The sequence below is a fragment of the Nematolebias whitei genome, chromosome 9, assembly GCF_014905685.2.
Source record: "Nematolebias whitei isolate Nwh7 chromosome 9, NemWhi1, whole genome shotgun sequence".
In the NCBI taxonomy this organism is placed as follows: Eukaryota; Metazoa; Chordata; class Actinopteri; order Cyprinodontiformes; family Rivulidae; genus Nematolebias; species Nematolebias whitei.
The window spans coordinates 12,868,076-12,886,043 of record NC_056506.1 but is presented as its reverse complement, the minus strand read 5'-3'; the positions used below and the strand labels follow the sequence as shown (position 1 = coordinate 12,886,043).

Here is a 17,968-nt window from a genome sequence, read left to right as displayed (position 1 = left end):
TGACAGGTTCCAGATGGTGGATTCTCGCCTTAAGGGCTAGAACAAACAATTCCTTGTCTGTGTCAGAGTTTTCAAGGCAGATCAGGACAGAAGAACCCAGTTGCGCAGGCAGGACTCAGGAGGCAGACGTATAAAATAATACTTTTAATACTAATAATAATAATAAATCAAAAGGCTGACATGGCAGCAAAACTTACAAAGCAGACTCAAGAACGGGATCAGACAGGCAGGACAGGACAGGCAATACTTAACGATGAACCGACAACGACAGAACTGACAGACAGACTTTATATACACACAACCAGGACATGACACAGGTGACGATAATCAGACAATCAATACAGACACAAGGGAGAACAGACAGGGGAAGGCCCACTAGATGGTGCCATCCCTACAGTACCCCCCCCCTCAAAGACGTCCCCTAGTGTCCCCAAGAAACCCCCTCCCAGAAAACTAGGGCAGGCGGAGGGAGGAACTGCAAGGGTGGCGGGCCCGAACAAAGACACACAAGGACCAAAACAAAACTGACAGGACAAGGCCTGGGGACTAAACCAAGTAGGGAAACGCAAAAATGTCCAGATGGCCGGGAGACCAGCCACTGGCTCCGAGCAGGTCAGGTGGGCGGCCGGGAGGCCGTCCGACGGGCCAAAGCAGGTCAGGTAGGCGGCCGGGAGGCCATCCGACGGGCCAGAGCAGATCAGGTGGGCGGCCGGGAGGCCGTCCAATGGGCCAAAGCAGGTCAGGTGGGCGGCCGGGTGGCTGTCCGACGGGCCAGAGCAGATCAGGTGGGCGGCCGGGAGGCCGTCCAGTACAGGACCACTGTTCAGGTGGGCAGCGTGATGGGGCGTCCTCCAGGACCCCCTCGAGACGGGTGGCATGAGGGGCGTCTTCTAGGACCCCCTCGAGATGGGCAGCGTGAGGGGCGTCCTCCAGGACCCCTTCGAGACGGGCGGCGTGAGGGGCATCCTCAAGGACCCCCTCAAGACAGGTGACGTGAGGGGCGTCCTCCAGGACCCCCTCGAGACAGGCGACATGAGAGGCTTCCTCCAGGACCCCCTCGAGACAGGAGGCGTGAACTGAGGGTCGCAGGCTGGCCAGTATCCTCTTTAGCAGGACCAACAGGGTGAGGTGAAGACCCTTCGGCGGACGCAGGATCTGGAGCAAGAGCGGTGTCCATTTGGGCCCCCATGGCTGAGCAGGCAAGAGTGGAGTCTGTTTGGGCCCCCATGGCTGAGCAGGCAGGAGCAGAGTCCACCTGGACTCCCACAGCTGAGCAGACAGGAGCGGTAAGGGATCCACCATGGGAGCTGCATGCAGCAACAGGATCAGGAGAAGATGTGTCTGGGTCTATGGGCTCAGGACAGGTTGTGTCCTCACATAGCGTGGATGATGCAGAGGCTGCAGGAGATGGAAATACTACGGGGACTGTAGTAGGCATGGGAGCGACCACAGGGGCTGCAGGTGTGAGGAACTCTTCTGCGACTGGATTGTCTGGGGCTGGATCTTGGTTTGGGCTAGCTGTTACAGGTTCTGGTACTGCAGCAGGGTTTGGGCTGGCTGTTACAAGTTCTGATACCGCAGCAGGTTCTGGGCTGGCTGCTGCAGGCTCTGGGCTGACTGCAGGCTCTGGGCTGGCTGCAGGCTCTGGGCTGGCTGCAGGCTCAGCAGTGTGTGACACGACAAAACTGGGATCGAGTTCAGCTCTTAGTTTCATGGCAAATTGGAAGATCACCTGATGAACCGATGTGCTGAGCAGGTCAGGCTGTGAGAGGAAGATATCTAAGAGTTGGTTCACCAGGCGTCTGCTATTTTTAACTCTGTCTCTTGGAGTTATTCTGAGAATCACTATAGAGCCTCTGAAGAGAGGATGAGCCACCTGGCCCTCTACAGAAGGCAGCTCAGGGATTTGGTCATCCTCAACAGGAGCAGGAAGCAATTGCCCAACACGCTCCCTGGGCTGGCCCCCCTTCGTCCACTCCACAGACGAACGGGGGGATGACTGCTCCCCCTCCTGCGAAATTCTCCCAGGTTTCGCAGGTTCTGGCTGAGGAGAGCAGGCTGGAGGCTGGGACCAGGAGGAGGCGGAACCAAAAAACTCAGCCTCGCCGGGCCGAGTGCGAGGAGATGGAAATGCAGGTGATGTGGGCAGAAGAGCAGCGGACCGGTTCCCGTTGCGTCTTCTCTTTCTCTTTTGGCGGCGAGGTGGATGGTGTACCGGGGCGAACCAGAGTTCGTCCTCTGACTCGGCGTCCTCCCCAGACGTCCACCCAGAGCAGACTGGTGAGTAGGAGGAACTGGACCTGGGTGCTGTGTGGTTCTTCTGGAGCAGAGATCTTCGTCTCTCCTCCTGCAGTAAGAGAGGCGAAGGCAGAACTTCGACCGCCTGGCTGCAGCTTCTCAGTCCCAGGACGGGTCTAGTCCAAAAGGAACCGCACCGTATCGCAGCTCCCTCCATCTGGACAGGCTCGGGCAAAAACAGGTGAGCAGAGTCTGAGTGAGTCTGCCTGCTGGGTTCAGGTTTTGGTCGGTTCGTACTGTCAGGGTTTTCAAGGCAGATCAGGACAGAAGAACCCAGTTGCGCAGGAAGGACTCAGGAGGCAGACGTATAAAATAAAATACTTTTAATAGTAATAATAATAATAAATCAAAAGGCTGACATGGCAGCAAAACTTACAAAGCAGACTCAAGAACAGGATCAGACAGGCAGGACAGGACAGGCAATACCTAACGACGAACCGACAACGACAGAACTGACAGACAGACTTTATATACACATAACCAGGACATGACACAGGTGGCGATAATCAGACAATCAATACAGACACAAGGGAGAACAGACAGGGGAAGGCCCACTAGATGGTGCCATCCCTACAGTCTGGGGCCCCTGTTTGGGAGATTTCTGTGTGAGCAGTATCTGGGAAACAAGTTTCTGATGATTTCATACACAAAGAGGCCCCTTTTAACCTCCTGTCCCATGGTGTGAAAGAAAAAACAGATGTTTCAGTAGAACATGGCATAAAGGTGGTCTGAAATAGGTAAACATCACAACTTTAACTGAAATAATATGCATAAAACTTAACAAAAACAATACAATATACTTGAGTATATATTTTCATTTCACAATTCCTCCCTTTTTGTTCCATTTTGAACAATAATAACTAAGAAAATTACACAAGGTATATACAGATAGTATCAGACACTGATAAGGTGAAAACATCAGGATACAGGTGGCATACTGTGTATGTTTTAACATGTGACCATCATAAACATCAGTTAGAAAATTGCATAGGCTGTTTTTGTGGGGGACAGGTCCCCATAATTAGAGGTCCTTCTCAAAAAATTAGCATATTGTGATAAAGGTCATTATTTTCCATAATGTAATGATAAAAATTAAACTTTCATATATTTCAGATTCATTGCACACCAACTGAAATATTTCAGGTCTTTAATTGTTTTAATACTGATGATTATGGCATACAGCTCATGAAAACCCAAAATGCCTGTCCCAAAAAAATTAGCATATCATGAAAAGGTTCTCTAAACAAGCTAACCATCTGAATCAACGACGTAACTCTAAACACCTGCAAAAGATTCCTGAGGCTTTTAAAAACTCCCAGCCTTGTTCATTACTCAAAACCACAATCATGGGTAAGACTGCCGACCTGACTGCTGTCCAGAAGGCCATCATTGACACCCTCAAGCAAGAGGGTAAGACACAGAAATAAATTGCTGAACGAATAGGCTGTTCCCAGAGTGCTGTGTCAAGGCACCTCAGTGGGAAGTCTGTGGGAAGGGAAAAGTGTGGCAGAAAACGCTGCACAACAAGAAGAGGTGACCGGACCCTGAGGAGGATTGTGGAGAAGGGCCGATTCCAGACCTTGGGGGACCTGCGGAAGCAGTGGACTGAGTCTGGAATAGAAACATCCAGAGCCACCGTGCACAGGCGTGTGCAGGAAATGGGCTACAGGTGCCGCATTCCCCAGGTCAAGCCACTTTTGAACCAGAAACAGCGGCAGAAGCACCTGACCTGGGCTAAAGAGAAGCAGCACTTGACTGTTGCTCAGTGGTCCAAAGTACTTTTTTTGGATGAAAGCAAATTTTGCGTGTCACTCGGATATCAAGGTGCCAGAGTCTGGAGGAAGACTGGGGAGAAGTAAACGCCAAAATGCCAGAAGTCCAGTGTGAAACACCCACAGTCAGTGATGGTCTGGGGTGCCATGTCAGCTGCTGGTGTTGGTCCACTGTGTTTTATCAAGCGCAGGGTCAATGCAGCTAGCTATCAGGAGATTTTGGAGCACTTCATGCTTCCATCTGCTAAAAAGCTTTATGGAGATGAAGATTTCATTTTTCAGCATGACCTGGCACTTGCTCACAGTCCCAAAACCACTTGTAAATGGTTTACTGACCATGGTATTACCGTGCTCAATTGGCCTGCCAACTCTCCTGACCTGAACCCCATAGAGAACCTGTGGGATATTGAGAAGAGAAAGTTGAGAGACGCAAGACCCAACACTCTGGATGAGCTTAAGGCCGCTATCGAAGCATCCTGGGCCTCCATAACACTTCAGCAGTGCCACAGGCTGATTGCCTCCATGCCACGCCGCATTGAAGCAGTCATTCATGCAAAAGGATTACCAGCCAAGTATTGAGTGCATAACTGAACATGATTATTTGAAGGTTGGCATTTTTTGTATTAAAAACACTTGTCTTTCATTGGTGGGATGAAATATGCTAATTTTTTGGGACAGGCATTTTTGGTTTTCATGAGCTGTATGCCATAATCATCAGTATTAAAACAATCAAAGACCTGAAATATTTCAGTTGGTGTGCAATGAATCTGAAATATATGAAAGTTTCATTTTTATCATTACATTATGGAAAATTATGACCTTTATCACAATATGTTAAATTTTTTAGAAGTACCTGTATAGCAAGCAAAAACAAAGGAAACATAATTATTATTTTAATGAAAAATTAATAAAAGTAAAAACAAAATAAAAGTTAAAAAAAAAAAAAAAAGAAATGAGAAACTTCTTACAGCATTGTATTTTAATTGGTCGAAACAAAAGTTGTGGATTCTGCAGTTAAGGTCAGATCTAAGTTTTCAGGTGTATTTTTAAGCATATGAGCATAAGTTTCAGCCAGTTGTTCAGGGGTCATTGCAGTAGCTATGATATGTGTGGACAGTGTGCGAAAACATGGTATACAATAACAGCCACAAACAGCCAAGATGGCTATGACGACAATTATAGACAGAATTATGGACATAACAACACTTTTTCATTGTCCAAATATTTTAGCAAACCAATTTGAGATTGGGTCATTTATGCCTGATGCATCTTGCATTTCTTGGGACAAATCCTTTATGCCTTTCAATGCACGAGATACTTTACCATCAGGGGCTGTGTTGTTGGGGATAAAGGTGCAACATTCATCACCAATCATGTGACAGACACCTCCTTGTTCAGCTAGAAGCATGTCTAGAGCAATTCTGTTTTGCACAGCCATTTTAGAGGTGGGGCGAAGTTGATCAGCTAGGCCTTCTACAGCCTCGCGAGTTAGGTTAGTCAAACGCAACACATTGTAGTGAACAAAATTTATTCTGGCTACGTTTTTGTTCACCGTCACGTTAGGAATTAGAGATTCAAGTCCTGCAGCTATGGGATTGGCTAATTTATATTCATCAGGAACGCCTCTAGGAACACCAATTGCGTCTATATAAGTTTTGGAGTCTGTTTGGTCGAAATCTGTAGAACGTCGACGTCATTTAGGAGTGTTGGAGGCTATGGTGTGTCCTACTAGGGTTAGGGGGGCTGCGAGGCGGACTAAAGCACAGAGTCCTTTGGTTTTAGTGGGGATTTTAACAGATGATCTTTGGCCACCACAATAATAGTATAGGCCAGCTCTGGCCCAGGATCCAATTGTTTGGTCTTCTTCTTTGTCAGTCTTTACAGCTAAAATTAAATTACACCAATCTTGCTGTTTTTCTCCATAATTTAACTCTGGTTTATTTGAAGTGAGATTGAAACGGCGGTGTCCGCCTGGTATTTGATTAGGTCTAAATGATCCGGGGTGTGTTTTGTTATGAATAGGTGGGTAGATATCAGTCAGAGTTGTGCAATTTATCACAGGGTTTTGTCTGGTTAAATTTAGCATACAGTTATAACCCCATGTATCTTCAGGAAACAATGGGGCGGGCTGAGTGACTAATTTTGGTCAGGCTGTAGCACAAGCAATGCAGTTGCTGAGCTGAGCTTCTCTTGCTGCTTCAACTATCCATGAGAGCCACATGTTATCATCTCCATGACCAGTAGCACGTTCTATTAGTTGTTCAGGTTTGAGTTTGGTGTAATCTACAGACATAATTGGTATGTTATCTCCTGCATTTGTAATATTAGGTGAGGTATATGTGGATGTCTCAGATGGTTGAGACTGAGGTGGGGAAATGAATTTTATTGTGATAATTCCCTTTGGATCTGTGCCTTTTACGTGAGCCTGGAGTAAGAAAGTATATTAAGTTGACCTTGTTTGTGAGATAAAATGTTGTGGAGGGCCGGATAACTTATTCAATGAGAGAGTGACTGGGTTCTTTGTTGGGTTGTAATCTCTTTGAAACCTGACTTTGTCCCACCATGCTTTTGTGTCTTTATTCAAACCAGAACGTGGGGGTGTCCACAGTCCTGTGTATGCAGTGGTTGTGGACCAGGAACAGACTGGTTCACGGGTTCCTGGATACTGCAGACCTGCTTGGTGGAGGGTTCTACGCATGTGAGTGGTGTGATCAGGGAAACCATCTGCGTTCATTGCAATATCTAAACACAAATATAGATCGGCGCTTCGATACCATTGATCACGACCACCATAATTGATTGCATCACACAGGTCGAAATGAAATGCAGTGGTTGAGTTGATCTCATAGATGAGGATTAACTTCTGATAAGCATTTTTTGGAAGGCTCCTTCTTGTGACCTTTGTCTGTGTACAGGATCCTTCATTTGGGAACATGCAAAAATGTTCACACAAGAAAATGATGACGGTTGCCAAGAGAATTATGGACCCAAACATCAGGGTAGTTTTCCAAGGATGTTGGACCAGGTTCATTGTTACATCCGTGAGTCAAACAATTACAAAAATCAAACCAGATGGATGGATAGATGGATGGATGATAGCAAGTTGGGAGGCCTTTTTTGGCAAGGGGTCCTTAGTAGCTCAGCGGTGTGTTGCTCTAAACCGCGGAGGTCTCTTCGTGTGTGTGTAAAAGTCTCTATATCAATAGTTCTGGCAAGCGTTTGTGATGTGCATGTGTTGCCACTCTGTGTGAGTGTTAATGTTCTGTTAGTGAGAGGCAACAGTTCAGTTATTGTGTATGTGTGTGCGTGTGTCAGGTCACTTGTCCTGACAAAGTGAGGAGGGGGAAAGAGGGGACGCTGCCTCACCTAGGCAGTTGCCTAGTAAGTGTGCTGTCCTAGTCCTACTAGGCTTGGACTTGACCTAGTGGACTGCTGCCTCAGCTGCCTGTTGGCACTGAGTGACTCTTCAGGTACTTAGTTACCCTGGTCCTCCCTTTTGCCCTCCCTCTGATGAGGGGGGTGGGGGGGTGGTTCCTTTAAACAGCTTGCAGTGAGAGACGTGGATCCAAGTGGCTCGCTCAGCCACCTTAACAGCTGTGTGGGTCGTCAAAAGCACCTGGAATGGACCCGTCCACCTGGGGGAGTTCTACCTTTTTCTCCTGAAAAATTTAATCATAACAAAATCTCCAGGGGTTACGTTATGCAGTTGTTTCTGGGCTGGGCTGGGAAGTCCACCTTGGACCTGAGACCTGAGGGATTTTAAATGGTTAGTCAATTCAATGCAGTAGGCAAGCATGTTATGATCACAATGTTTCAGGTCATTAGTTGGATTTGTTGTGGGTCCTGTTCCCAGATTTGGTGGGGCTGCAAACAGGATTTCAAAAGGACTAAGGTTATACTTAGTTCTTTTTCGCATTCGCATATACATCAATGCAATGGGTAAGCATGTAACCCAGTTGAGTTTTGTCTCGTCACAAATTTTTGTCAGTTTGTTTTTTAATGTCCCATTCTCTCTTTCAACTGCACCTCCACTCTGTGGGTGATACACGCAGTGTTTGGTCAGATCAAAGTGAAGCATAGTGGACACTTCTTCAAGTATTTGATTAGCAAAGTGTGGGCCGTTGTCACTAGAAATTTTCCGTGGGATGCCCCATCTTGACACTACTTCCTGTAGCAGGATTTTTGCCACTGTGCTTGCTGTTGCATTTTTTTGTAGCAAAAGCTTCAATCCACTTGAAAAACATATCGATTATTACCAGGCAATATTTCTTGTTTTGAACTGGTGTTAGTTCAATAAAATCAATCATTATGTGTTGAAATGGTGCTGTAACGGTTTTGTGGGCTCCTGGAGCTGTTGTTTTTATTGTTTTTGAAAAATTGTGAGTGGCACATACGAGGCAGGAATCACAATGTTGAGCTGCTATTTAAAAAAAATTTACAGTGAACCATTCAGCATTAATTTGTCTCATCATTCCCTTTTTTGACACATGATCTAAAGCAGGTGTCAAAACAGCAAAGGAGGGAAAAAAATGTTTTGGTAAACATGGGTTACCATTTGGACCAATCCAGATGTTTTCAGATAAAACACAGCCGTGTCTTTGCCATTCTGCTTTTTCACTGCCATTTGCAAGCTTCTGCATGTCAGAAACAGAGAATGGTGAGTCAGGTTCTGTCTGTGTATTTGTCAGAGTGTGAACTGAAGAGAAGCAGGCTGCATGTTTTGCAGCTGTGTCAGCCAAATTGTTCCCTCTAGAGACAGAGTCAGTGTTAGACGTGTGTGCTGCACATTTAATGACTGCCACCTGAGATGGAAGAGTTATGGCACTTAACAAATCAGCGACAAGTTTATGGTTGAGTATGGGCTGTCCGTCAGAATGTAGGAAACTTCTGTGTTTCCATAGAGCTCCAAAGTCATGAACAACACCAAAAGCGTATCTACTATCTGTGTAAATATTTACTTTCTTCCCTTCAGACAAAACACAAGCACGTGTGAGAGCAATCAGTTCACAGGCCTGTGCTGAACATGATGATAAGGGTTTTGCCTCAACTGTGTGTGTGTTACAACAGCATAACCGCTTCTAATTTTGCCTGTTTCAGGGTCACGTGATGCAGAACCATCGACAAACAGTTCCCAATCTGGACTGTCCAGTGGGGTTTGTTTCAAGTCGGATCTTGGTGTACACACAATTTCGAGCTCAGCGATACAATCATGAGGAGTTCCCTCGTCAGCTGTAGGCAAAAGTGTAGCTGGATTTAGGACGTTGTAACGTTGTATTGTAATGTTTGGCATGTCCAATAAGGTTATGTGATATTTCAGCCAGTGTGCTGTTGAGAGATGAGCAGTTTTTTGCTCATTTAAAATTTGTGTGACAGCGTGGGGAACGAGAAGGGTCAGATCAGAATATCCCACAATGTCTCGACTCGCAAGGACTGCTTTTTCAGCCACTGCCACAGCACGCAGGCAGAATGGCAGGCCAGCCGCTACCGGATCTAATTTGGATGAGAAATAGGCGACCGGTTTCAATCTGTCACCATGTTTTTGGAGCAACACAGAAGTCATACAACCACACCTTTCATCCACAGCCTGGATAAAGGGGCGTGTAGGATCTGGAATTCCAAGTGTAGGTGTTTGTTGGAGCTGTTTTTTCAATTTTTCAAAAGCCTGCAGTGCTTCATCTGTCCATGCCATGTGTGAGCTCATTTGAAGGCCTTTTTCATGACAAATTGTTCGCAGCGGAGACTCCATCTCAGCATAATTTGGAATAAAATGTCTACAATAACCACAAAGTCCTAGGAAAGACATTAGCTGTTTTTTAGTCTCAGAACGAGGCAGTTTCACTATGGCTTTAACACGTGAATCTGCAATCTCCCTACCCTCTGCAGAGATTCGATGACCTAGAAACGTAACAGTGGTCTGCGCAAACTGCAGCTTAGGCAAGGCTGCTTTATGTCCCTGCTCAGCCAAATACTGAAGCAGGCGGACAGTGTTATCCTTACAGGACTGTTCTGAAGGCGTGGCCAATAACAGATCATCCACATATTTTAATAATGCACAATCAGCAGGAAGTGTAAACCCAGCAAGGCTGTCATTCAATGCTTGATGGAAAATGGTAGGTGACTCACAGTAACCTTGACAGAGGCGTGTGAACGTGTAAGATTTTCTCAAAAACTGAAATGCAAACCAAAATTGGCTATCTGGATGCACGAGCACGCTAAAGAAGGCGTTGGCCAGGTCAATCACGGGAAAATGGGTGGAGCCTGATGGGATTTGTGACAAAATCACATAAGTAGGGCTGCAACTAACGATTATTTCAATAATCGATTCATCGGACGATTATTTTTTTTGATTAATCGATGAATCGGTAAAAAAACACAACGTTTTAATTTCCACCCCTTTATTCCAAAATTAAACATTTGACTGACATAGCAATTCGCACAAAAAACAGGTTGCTATTTGACTATTCTGTTAGTAAAATATTGAATAATAAAAAATAAAAGTTAGTCACATAGCTTAGAAAAATAAATGTACACAAAAATATATACAAATGTATCTTTATACCTGCACAATATGTAGCTACTTTGTAAACTGTGTCCTTCAGGGAAGAGTGTAACCTGGATTAAAAGTGTGGATCATTGTAACCTGGATTAAAAGTTTGGATCATTGTAGTGAAGCTTTCGTCTTCAACCATCGACAGAGGTCTCATGTCAGTGACGATCATTTAAGGACGTTTCAGTGAAGACAGCTGCTGCTGCGGTGCCCATGATGCGTTTCCATCATGAAGGATGTTGTTGTTTGTTGTTGTTTTCTGGAATGAGAGAGTAAATATGTATTATATCATAATTTACAGCAACTCAAGAAATGCCTTGTTTCACTTGCAGTGTTAGGTTCAGGCAAAAGTATCTAAAAGAGCAATTAAACACACACACACATATAAAATACTTAATTACACACATTTGAGTAGATGTAATAAATTACTTTAATTCCTGTTTAAATGCAATTCATCCTGCCATACCTGCAGTGTCTTCAGTCTTTGCCAGCAAATTAAAAGTTTGTTGGCAAACACAATCTATCTTTGTGTTAGATTTATTTATAAATCACATTTAAACACTGCTTGTACCAATTAAATTAAATAAAAAGTAACACATGTTCTCTATCACCGTCATTAATCAGAAAACAAAGAAACAAACAGCTTCATCTACCAGACAGACTGACGTTACGTTTTCTCTCATGGAAACAGAACAATAAGTTAAATTGTAGAGACTCACCTGCAACACATGAGTTGGGAGTGAGACGAGTTGTATCAGCTGCAGCTCTTTCCTCCTCCTCGTGACTCCGACATGTTTACGTTTATCTCCGTGGTTCTCACATGTCATGTCGGCGATTTTCAAAGCAGCATCTTTCTCATTTTTTATCTTTGTGAAGAGCTCCCACACTTTGGAGGACTTGGGTCGAACAGTTTTCGCTGCGTCGGTCATTTGTAAAATTTACTCATTTTCCTTTGAAAGCACCGCCTCTGCTTTTCTTCCTCCGCCCCCCTCGCTCTGTTCAACTCGCGCTGCAGTTTTTTTTTTAAACTTTATTCAGTCAGTCAGCATTGACAATGAACTGCCCGTGAACAAAACGAAACGGCGCCGCAGCGCCGTGAAAGATGCATAATCGCGCGACACAAGGAATCGATAATGAAATTTGTTGCCAACGCTTTTAATCCATCCATCCATCCATCCATCCATTTTCTTCCGCTTATCCGGGGTCGGGTCGCGGGGGTAGCAGCCTAAGTAGGGAGGCCCAGACTTCCCTCTCCCCAACCACTTGGGCCAGCTCTTCCAAGGGAATCCCGAGGCGTTCCCAGGCCAGCCGAGAAACATAGTCCCTCCAGCGTGTCCTGGGTCTTCTTCTGGGCCTCCTTCCGGTGGGACGTGTCCGGAACACCTCACCAGGGAGGCATCCAGAAGGCATCCTAAACAGATGCCCAAGCCACCTCAACTGGCTCCTCTCGACGTGGAGAAGCAGCGGCTCTACTCCGAGTCCCTCCCGGATGATCGAGCTTCTCACCCTGTCTCTAAGGGAGAGCCCAGACACCCTGCGGAGAAAACTAATTTCGGCCGCTTGTATCCGAGATCTCATTCTTTCGGTCACAACCCAAAGCTCGTGACCATAGATGAGGGTGGGAACGTAGATCGATCGGTAAATTGAGAGCTTCGCCTTTTGACTCAGCTCTCTCTTCACCACGACAGACCTGTACAGCGCCCGCTTCACTGCAGACGCTGCACCCATCCGCCTATCGATCTCACGCTCCATTTTTCCCTCATTCGTGAACAAGACCCCAAGATACTTGAACTCCTCCACTTGGGGTAGGACCTCCTCCCTGACACAGAGAGGGCACTCTACCCTTTTCCGGCTCAAGACCATGGCCTCGGATTTGGAGGAACTGATCTTCATCCCGGCCGCATCGCATTCGGCTGCGAACCGCTCCAGCGAAAGCTGTAGATCATGATCTGATGAAGCCAATAAGACCACATCATCTGCAAAAAGCAGAGAAGCAATCCTAAGGCCATCAAAACGGATCCCCTCAACACCTTGGCTGCGCCTAGAAATTCTGTCCATAAAAGTTATGAACAGAATCGGTGACAAAGGGCAACCTTGGCGGAGTCCAACTCTCACCGGGAACAAGCCCGACTTACTGCCGGCGATGCGGACCAGGCTCTGACACTGGTCATACAGGGACCTAACAGCCTGTATCAAAGGGCCCGGTACCCCATACTCCCAGAGTACCCCCCACAGGGCCCCCCGAGGGACGCGGTCCAACGCCTTCTCCAAGTCCACAAAGCACATGTAGACTGGTTGGGCAAACTCCCATGCACCCTCCAGGACCCTGCTGAGAGTGTAGAGCTGGTCCAGTGTTCCACGGCCAGGACGAAAACCGCACTGTTCCTCCTGAATCCGAGGTTCGACTATCCGACGGACCCTCCTCTCCAGAACCCCCGAATAGACCTTACCAGGGAGGCTTAAGAGCGTGATTCCCCTGTAGTTGGAACACACACTTCGGTCCCCCTTTTTGAATAGGGGGACCACCACCCCGGTCTGCCAATCCAGGGGAACTTCCCCCGATGTCCACGCAATATTGCAGAGTTGCGTAAGCCAACACAACCCTACAACATCCAGAGCCTTAAGGAACTCCGGGCGAATCTCATCCACCCCTGGGACCCTGCCACCGAGGAGCTTTTCAACCACCTCGGTGTCCTCAGCACCAGAGATTGGAGGGCCCGACCCAGAGTCCTCAGGCTCTGCTTCCTCAGTGGAAGACGTGCTGGTGGAATTGAGGAGGTCTTCAAAATATTCCGCCCACCGACCCACAACATCCCGAATTGAGGTCAGCAGCACACCACTCCCACTATAAACAGTGTTGGTGGCGTACCGCTTTGCCCCCTGAGACGCCGGATGGTGGACCAGAATCGTCTCGAAGCCGTGCGGAAGTCATTCTCCATGGCCTCTCCGAACTCCTCCCATGCCCGAGTTTTTGCCTCAGCAACCACCCGAGCCGCATGTCGCTTGGACTGCCGGTACCCATCAGCTGCTTCCGGGGTCCCACAGGCCAAAAAGGCCCGATAGGACTCCTTCTTCAGCCTGACAGCATCCCTCACCGACGGTGTCCACCATCGGGTTCGAGGGTTGCCGCCGTGACAGGCACCGACAACCTTGCGGCCGCAGCTCTGGTAAGCCGCCTCGACAATAGAGGCACGAAACATGGTCCACTCAGACTCAATGTCCCCCACCTCCCTCGGAACATGTTCAAAGTTCTCCCGGAGGTGGGAGTTGAAACTCCGTCTCACAGGAGACTCTGCCAGACGTTCCCAGCAAACCCTCACAATACGTTTGGGTCTGCCAGGTCTGACCGGCATCCTCCCCCACCATCGGAGCCAACTCACCACCAGGTAGTGATCAGTTGACAGCTCTGCCCCTCTCTTCACCCGAGTGTCCAAGACATGTGGCCGCAGATCAGATGAGACGATGACAAAGTCGATCATTGAACTGCGGCCTAGGGCGTCCTGGTGCCAAGAGCACATATGGACACCCTTATGCTTGAACAAGGTGTTCGTTATTGACAATCCATGACGAGCACAGAAGTCCAACAACAGAACACCACTCTGGTTCAGATCAGGGGGGCCGTTCCTCCCAACCACACCCCTCCAGGTCTCACTGTCATTGCCCACATGAGCACTGAAGTCCCCCAGCAGAACAAGGGAGTCCCCAGAAGGTGCACTTTCCAGTACCCCCTCCAAGGACTCCAGAAAGGGTGGATAATCTGAACTGCCGTTTGGTGCAGAAGCACAAACGACAGTCAGAACCCATCCCCCCCACACGTAGGCGGAGGGAGGCCACCCTCTCATTCACTGGGGTGAACCCCAATACACAGGCACCAAGTTGGGGGGCAATAAGTACGCCCACGCCTGCTCGGCGCCTCTCACCAGGGGCAACTCCAGAGTGGAAGAGTGTCCAGCCCCTCTCAAGGAAACTGGTTCCAGAGCCCGAGCCATGCGTAGAGGTGAGTCCGACTATTTCTAGCCGGAACCTCTCAGCCTCACACACCAGCTCAGGCTCCTTCCCCACCAGTGAGGTGACATTCCACGTCCCAATAGCCAGCTTCTGTAGCCGAGGATCAGACCGCCAGGGTCCCCGCCCTCGGCCACCACCCATCCCACATTGCACCCGACCCCTTTGGCCCCTCCCACAGGTGGTGAGCCCATGGGAAGGGGGACCCACGTCTCCTCTTCGGGCTGTGCCCGGCCGAGCTCCATGGGTAAAAGCCCGGCCACCAGGCGCTCGCTTGCGTGCCCCATCTCCAGGCCTGGCTCCAGAGTGGGGCCCCGGTGACCCACGTCCGGGCAAGGGAACACTAGATCCATTTGTGTTTCTCATCATTGGGGTCTTTGGGCTGCACTTTGCTTTTAATCATCGATTTTTATCGATTTTATCGATTCGTTGTTGCAGCCCTACACATAAGGATTTGGGACAATGGGGGCACGAGCCTGTACTGCAGAGTTCACAGCTCTCAAATCTTGAACAAACCGCTATTCATCTGGTGGTTGAGGCCTAATTTTCTTCACAGGAAAAATAGGTGTTCTGACAGGTGAGGATGCGCAAGGTATAATTACTCCAGCTTCCAGCAAAGTGTGGAAAACAGGAGTAAGTCCCTTTTCTGCCTCAGGTTTGAGTGGACACTGAGGTATTTTAGGCCTGTAAAAAGATTTTGGTGTGATTTCAACGGGCTCCTGGCCTTTAATTAATCCTACATCATACTTAGTTTTAGCCCATAGATGGGGGGGGGGGACCTCTGCCAATTCAGGGCTGTCCAGAGACAATGTGGACATTTAGTCATGCATTATTGTCAATGACTTCCTTTGTAGGTTGTGCTGTCAACATGTGACAAAAATCTTGTCTGTACATGTTGAGAGAGGATGAGAAAAAACAACTATCACATGGTTCCCAGTCTAAGACAGTGTGAGCTCTGAGTGCTAAAGGACCCAGAGAACGCCACTGTGAATCAGGTGGTTTTGCCAGTGAAATGTGGGGAAAAGTGTCAGTCACTGTGAAATAGAGTGTTTGGGGTGTCACCTTGTCATTCAGGGTCAACAAAATAAAACAACAGTCATGTGTCCAACAGATGGACGAAGTGACAAGTTGTGTGTGTGGTGTCAGCAAAAATGAGTCTCCTAAATGATCAGCAGGGTCTGAAGTCACACGAGCAGTGCAGTGTAGACGCTGTTCAGACATTAAACAAGTTGTGGGTGAAAGTCTATCTCTGGCCATGGTGAGCAGAGTTTTGCTGAGCTTGATCTGTTAACGACCATTCAAAAATGTACAATAATTCAGGAGCGAGATAAACAAAAGTGTTAGTATTTTCTTCCTGTTTTGACACAAGTAGACCTTCAGATCCACAGCTGAGGGTCAACCTAAATTTTAGAATCAAATCTCTAGCCAGTAAATTTACTGGGCAGGAGCCTGACAGCAAAAATTGATGTTCATGTGATGATTGATCGAACGGGTCTATAGTTTTCATAGGAGCCGTGACAACCTCAGGAACAGTCTGTCCAGACGCTCCAGTGGAATGTACAATTTCGCCTGAGAGAGGAGCGTTAGGAAAACATTTTTTCCATGATCAAAGATTGTGTCACTCCCGAGTCTACAAGAAATTTAACAGGGACGTCTTCAACCAACACTGTAAGCGTAAGTAACTTCAGATACGCTGCCTGAGTGTATTTGTAATATGTGGGAACAATCTCGCCTGTGTCTGACTGAAAAACAGGTGTGTGTGTGTGCTGGTACTTGCAATTTGGAGTCCTGGTCTCGACCTCCCGGCACTAGTCAGGTAGAGTGCCCACCCCTCTGACCTCGGCCACCTGAGTACCCAAAACCACACCCACCTCGTCGGTGTGGGTTTGTGAAAAAATTCTGTCCATCTTGTGACTGTTGCTGGTTTGGGCCGTATTGTTGAGGCCTCGGCCATATGAGCGGGGTTGGTATGGCAGGCGACTCCTGCCACGCCATTGGTTTTTCGTATCAGGACAATTTCTGATCCAGTGATCCAAACCTCCACACAGAAAACATGGTTGAAGTCCAGCAGGATCAGTTTGATCTTGATTTGGCTGGACAGGCTGTGGTGGGGGTCTCGGTGCTTGAGGTGGATGGGGTCTGGTTGCATTCAATGTCAGCTGTGTAGCAGCCTGAAGCAACGTAAGCTGAGCATCCTCAGTCTGCCTTTATTTCCTTTTTTGTGTGGTTATCTGTTCTGCGGTGTATTGGTCCCAAGTGTGCGTGGCATGCCTCAGGAGTTCATTGAGGCGGATGCCAGATTTCCACCCTATATACGTGCTCTGGCCAGCTTTTCGAATGGATGATATGAGTCCACTCATCAGGTATTGGCAGAAGATGGTCTCATAGGATGAGGGTTGGGGTGTTTCACGCCAGTCATTGAGGGGTGCAGTGATACCAGAGTGTGTTCTGAAAACAGGAAGTAATCTGCTGGAGTAATCCTGTGGACTTTCATCCGGTCTTTGCACGGTGTCTGTGATGACTGAGAAGCTTGGAGTTTGAGGAAACGCTTCCTCTATCCACTGCTTGATTTCTCCTAGCTTTCTTCTGTAGAAAGCGTTGTCTAAGTGATCAAAGTTGACATGAGCGAGCCGTTGGCCATCAGCATCGACGTCAAAAAGGTCATTCCCCACTGTGTTAATGAAGCAAATACCATATACAGAAGCCAGTATCAGCTTGAGTTCTGCCAAAGTGGGTCGGACCACAGAAACCATGTCTTTTACAGCGGTGGAAACAGCCGTTCCCCCTTGTGCCAGGTCAGGCAAGTGCTGGCTCGCCATCTCAATCAGGGACGCCTTGGGCCAGGCTTGGTACACCAGCTGAGGGCCAGTCGGTCCACCAACCTCCAACATGGGGTTTGTGAGCAGGTCTGCAGGGTTGTTCACTTCATCTGCAGTTTGGGTAAGGTCAGACAATGATGATCTTTTTTGTTGTTTTTTCTTTCGGTCCTGCTGTTTAATGTCATCCAGTTCCTCTTCTTTAAAAGCCTTAAATTTTCCCATTTGTCTTGTTACGACTGTAGTACTGATTCCAGCAACCGGACCTGTTGTCAGCTGGGGTCTTCAGCGAGGACACTGGTGCGGTTTCATCAATTTTTTCCTCTGAATCAGATGTTGGGGTCGACATTGCTTCTCCCAGAGAGAGTTCATCAGTGGGTTTGTTCTCCTCCTCTGAAACGGGACCATAGCCTTGAAAGTCATCATCTGAATCGAGCGCCCATACTGGGGTGGGTGTTGTTAGATATGATGCAGAGGTGGCAGACAGTTTTTTCTTGTTCTTTTTGTCTTTTCTTGGAACTGATGATGTG

At 47.7% G+C, this 17,968-nt stretch overlaps 1 protein-coding gene across 1 annotated transcript in view; it reads left to right on the top strand.

Annotated features, from left to right (window-relative positions):
• The first annotated feature begins 1,187 nt into the window (after positions 1-1,187).
• The window catches only part of LOC119414879, a 30,930-nt gene continuing 14,149 nt past the window's right edge, over positions 1,188-17,968 (top strand). Inside the window, exons 1-2 of the mRNA XM_037681999.1 lie at positions 1,188-1,286; positions 2,038-2,280. Coding sequence (XP_037537927.1) covers positions 1,188-1,286; positions 2,038-2,280 — 342 coding nt within the window. The remainder of the gene's footprint in view (positions 1,287-2,037; positions 2,281-17,968) is intronic.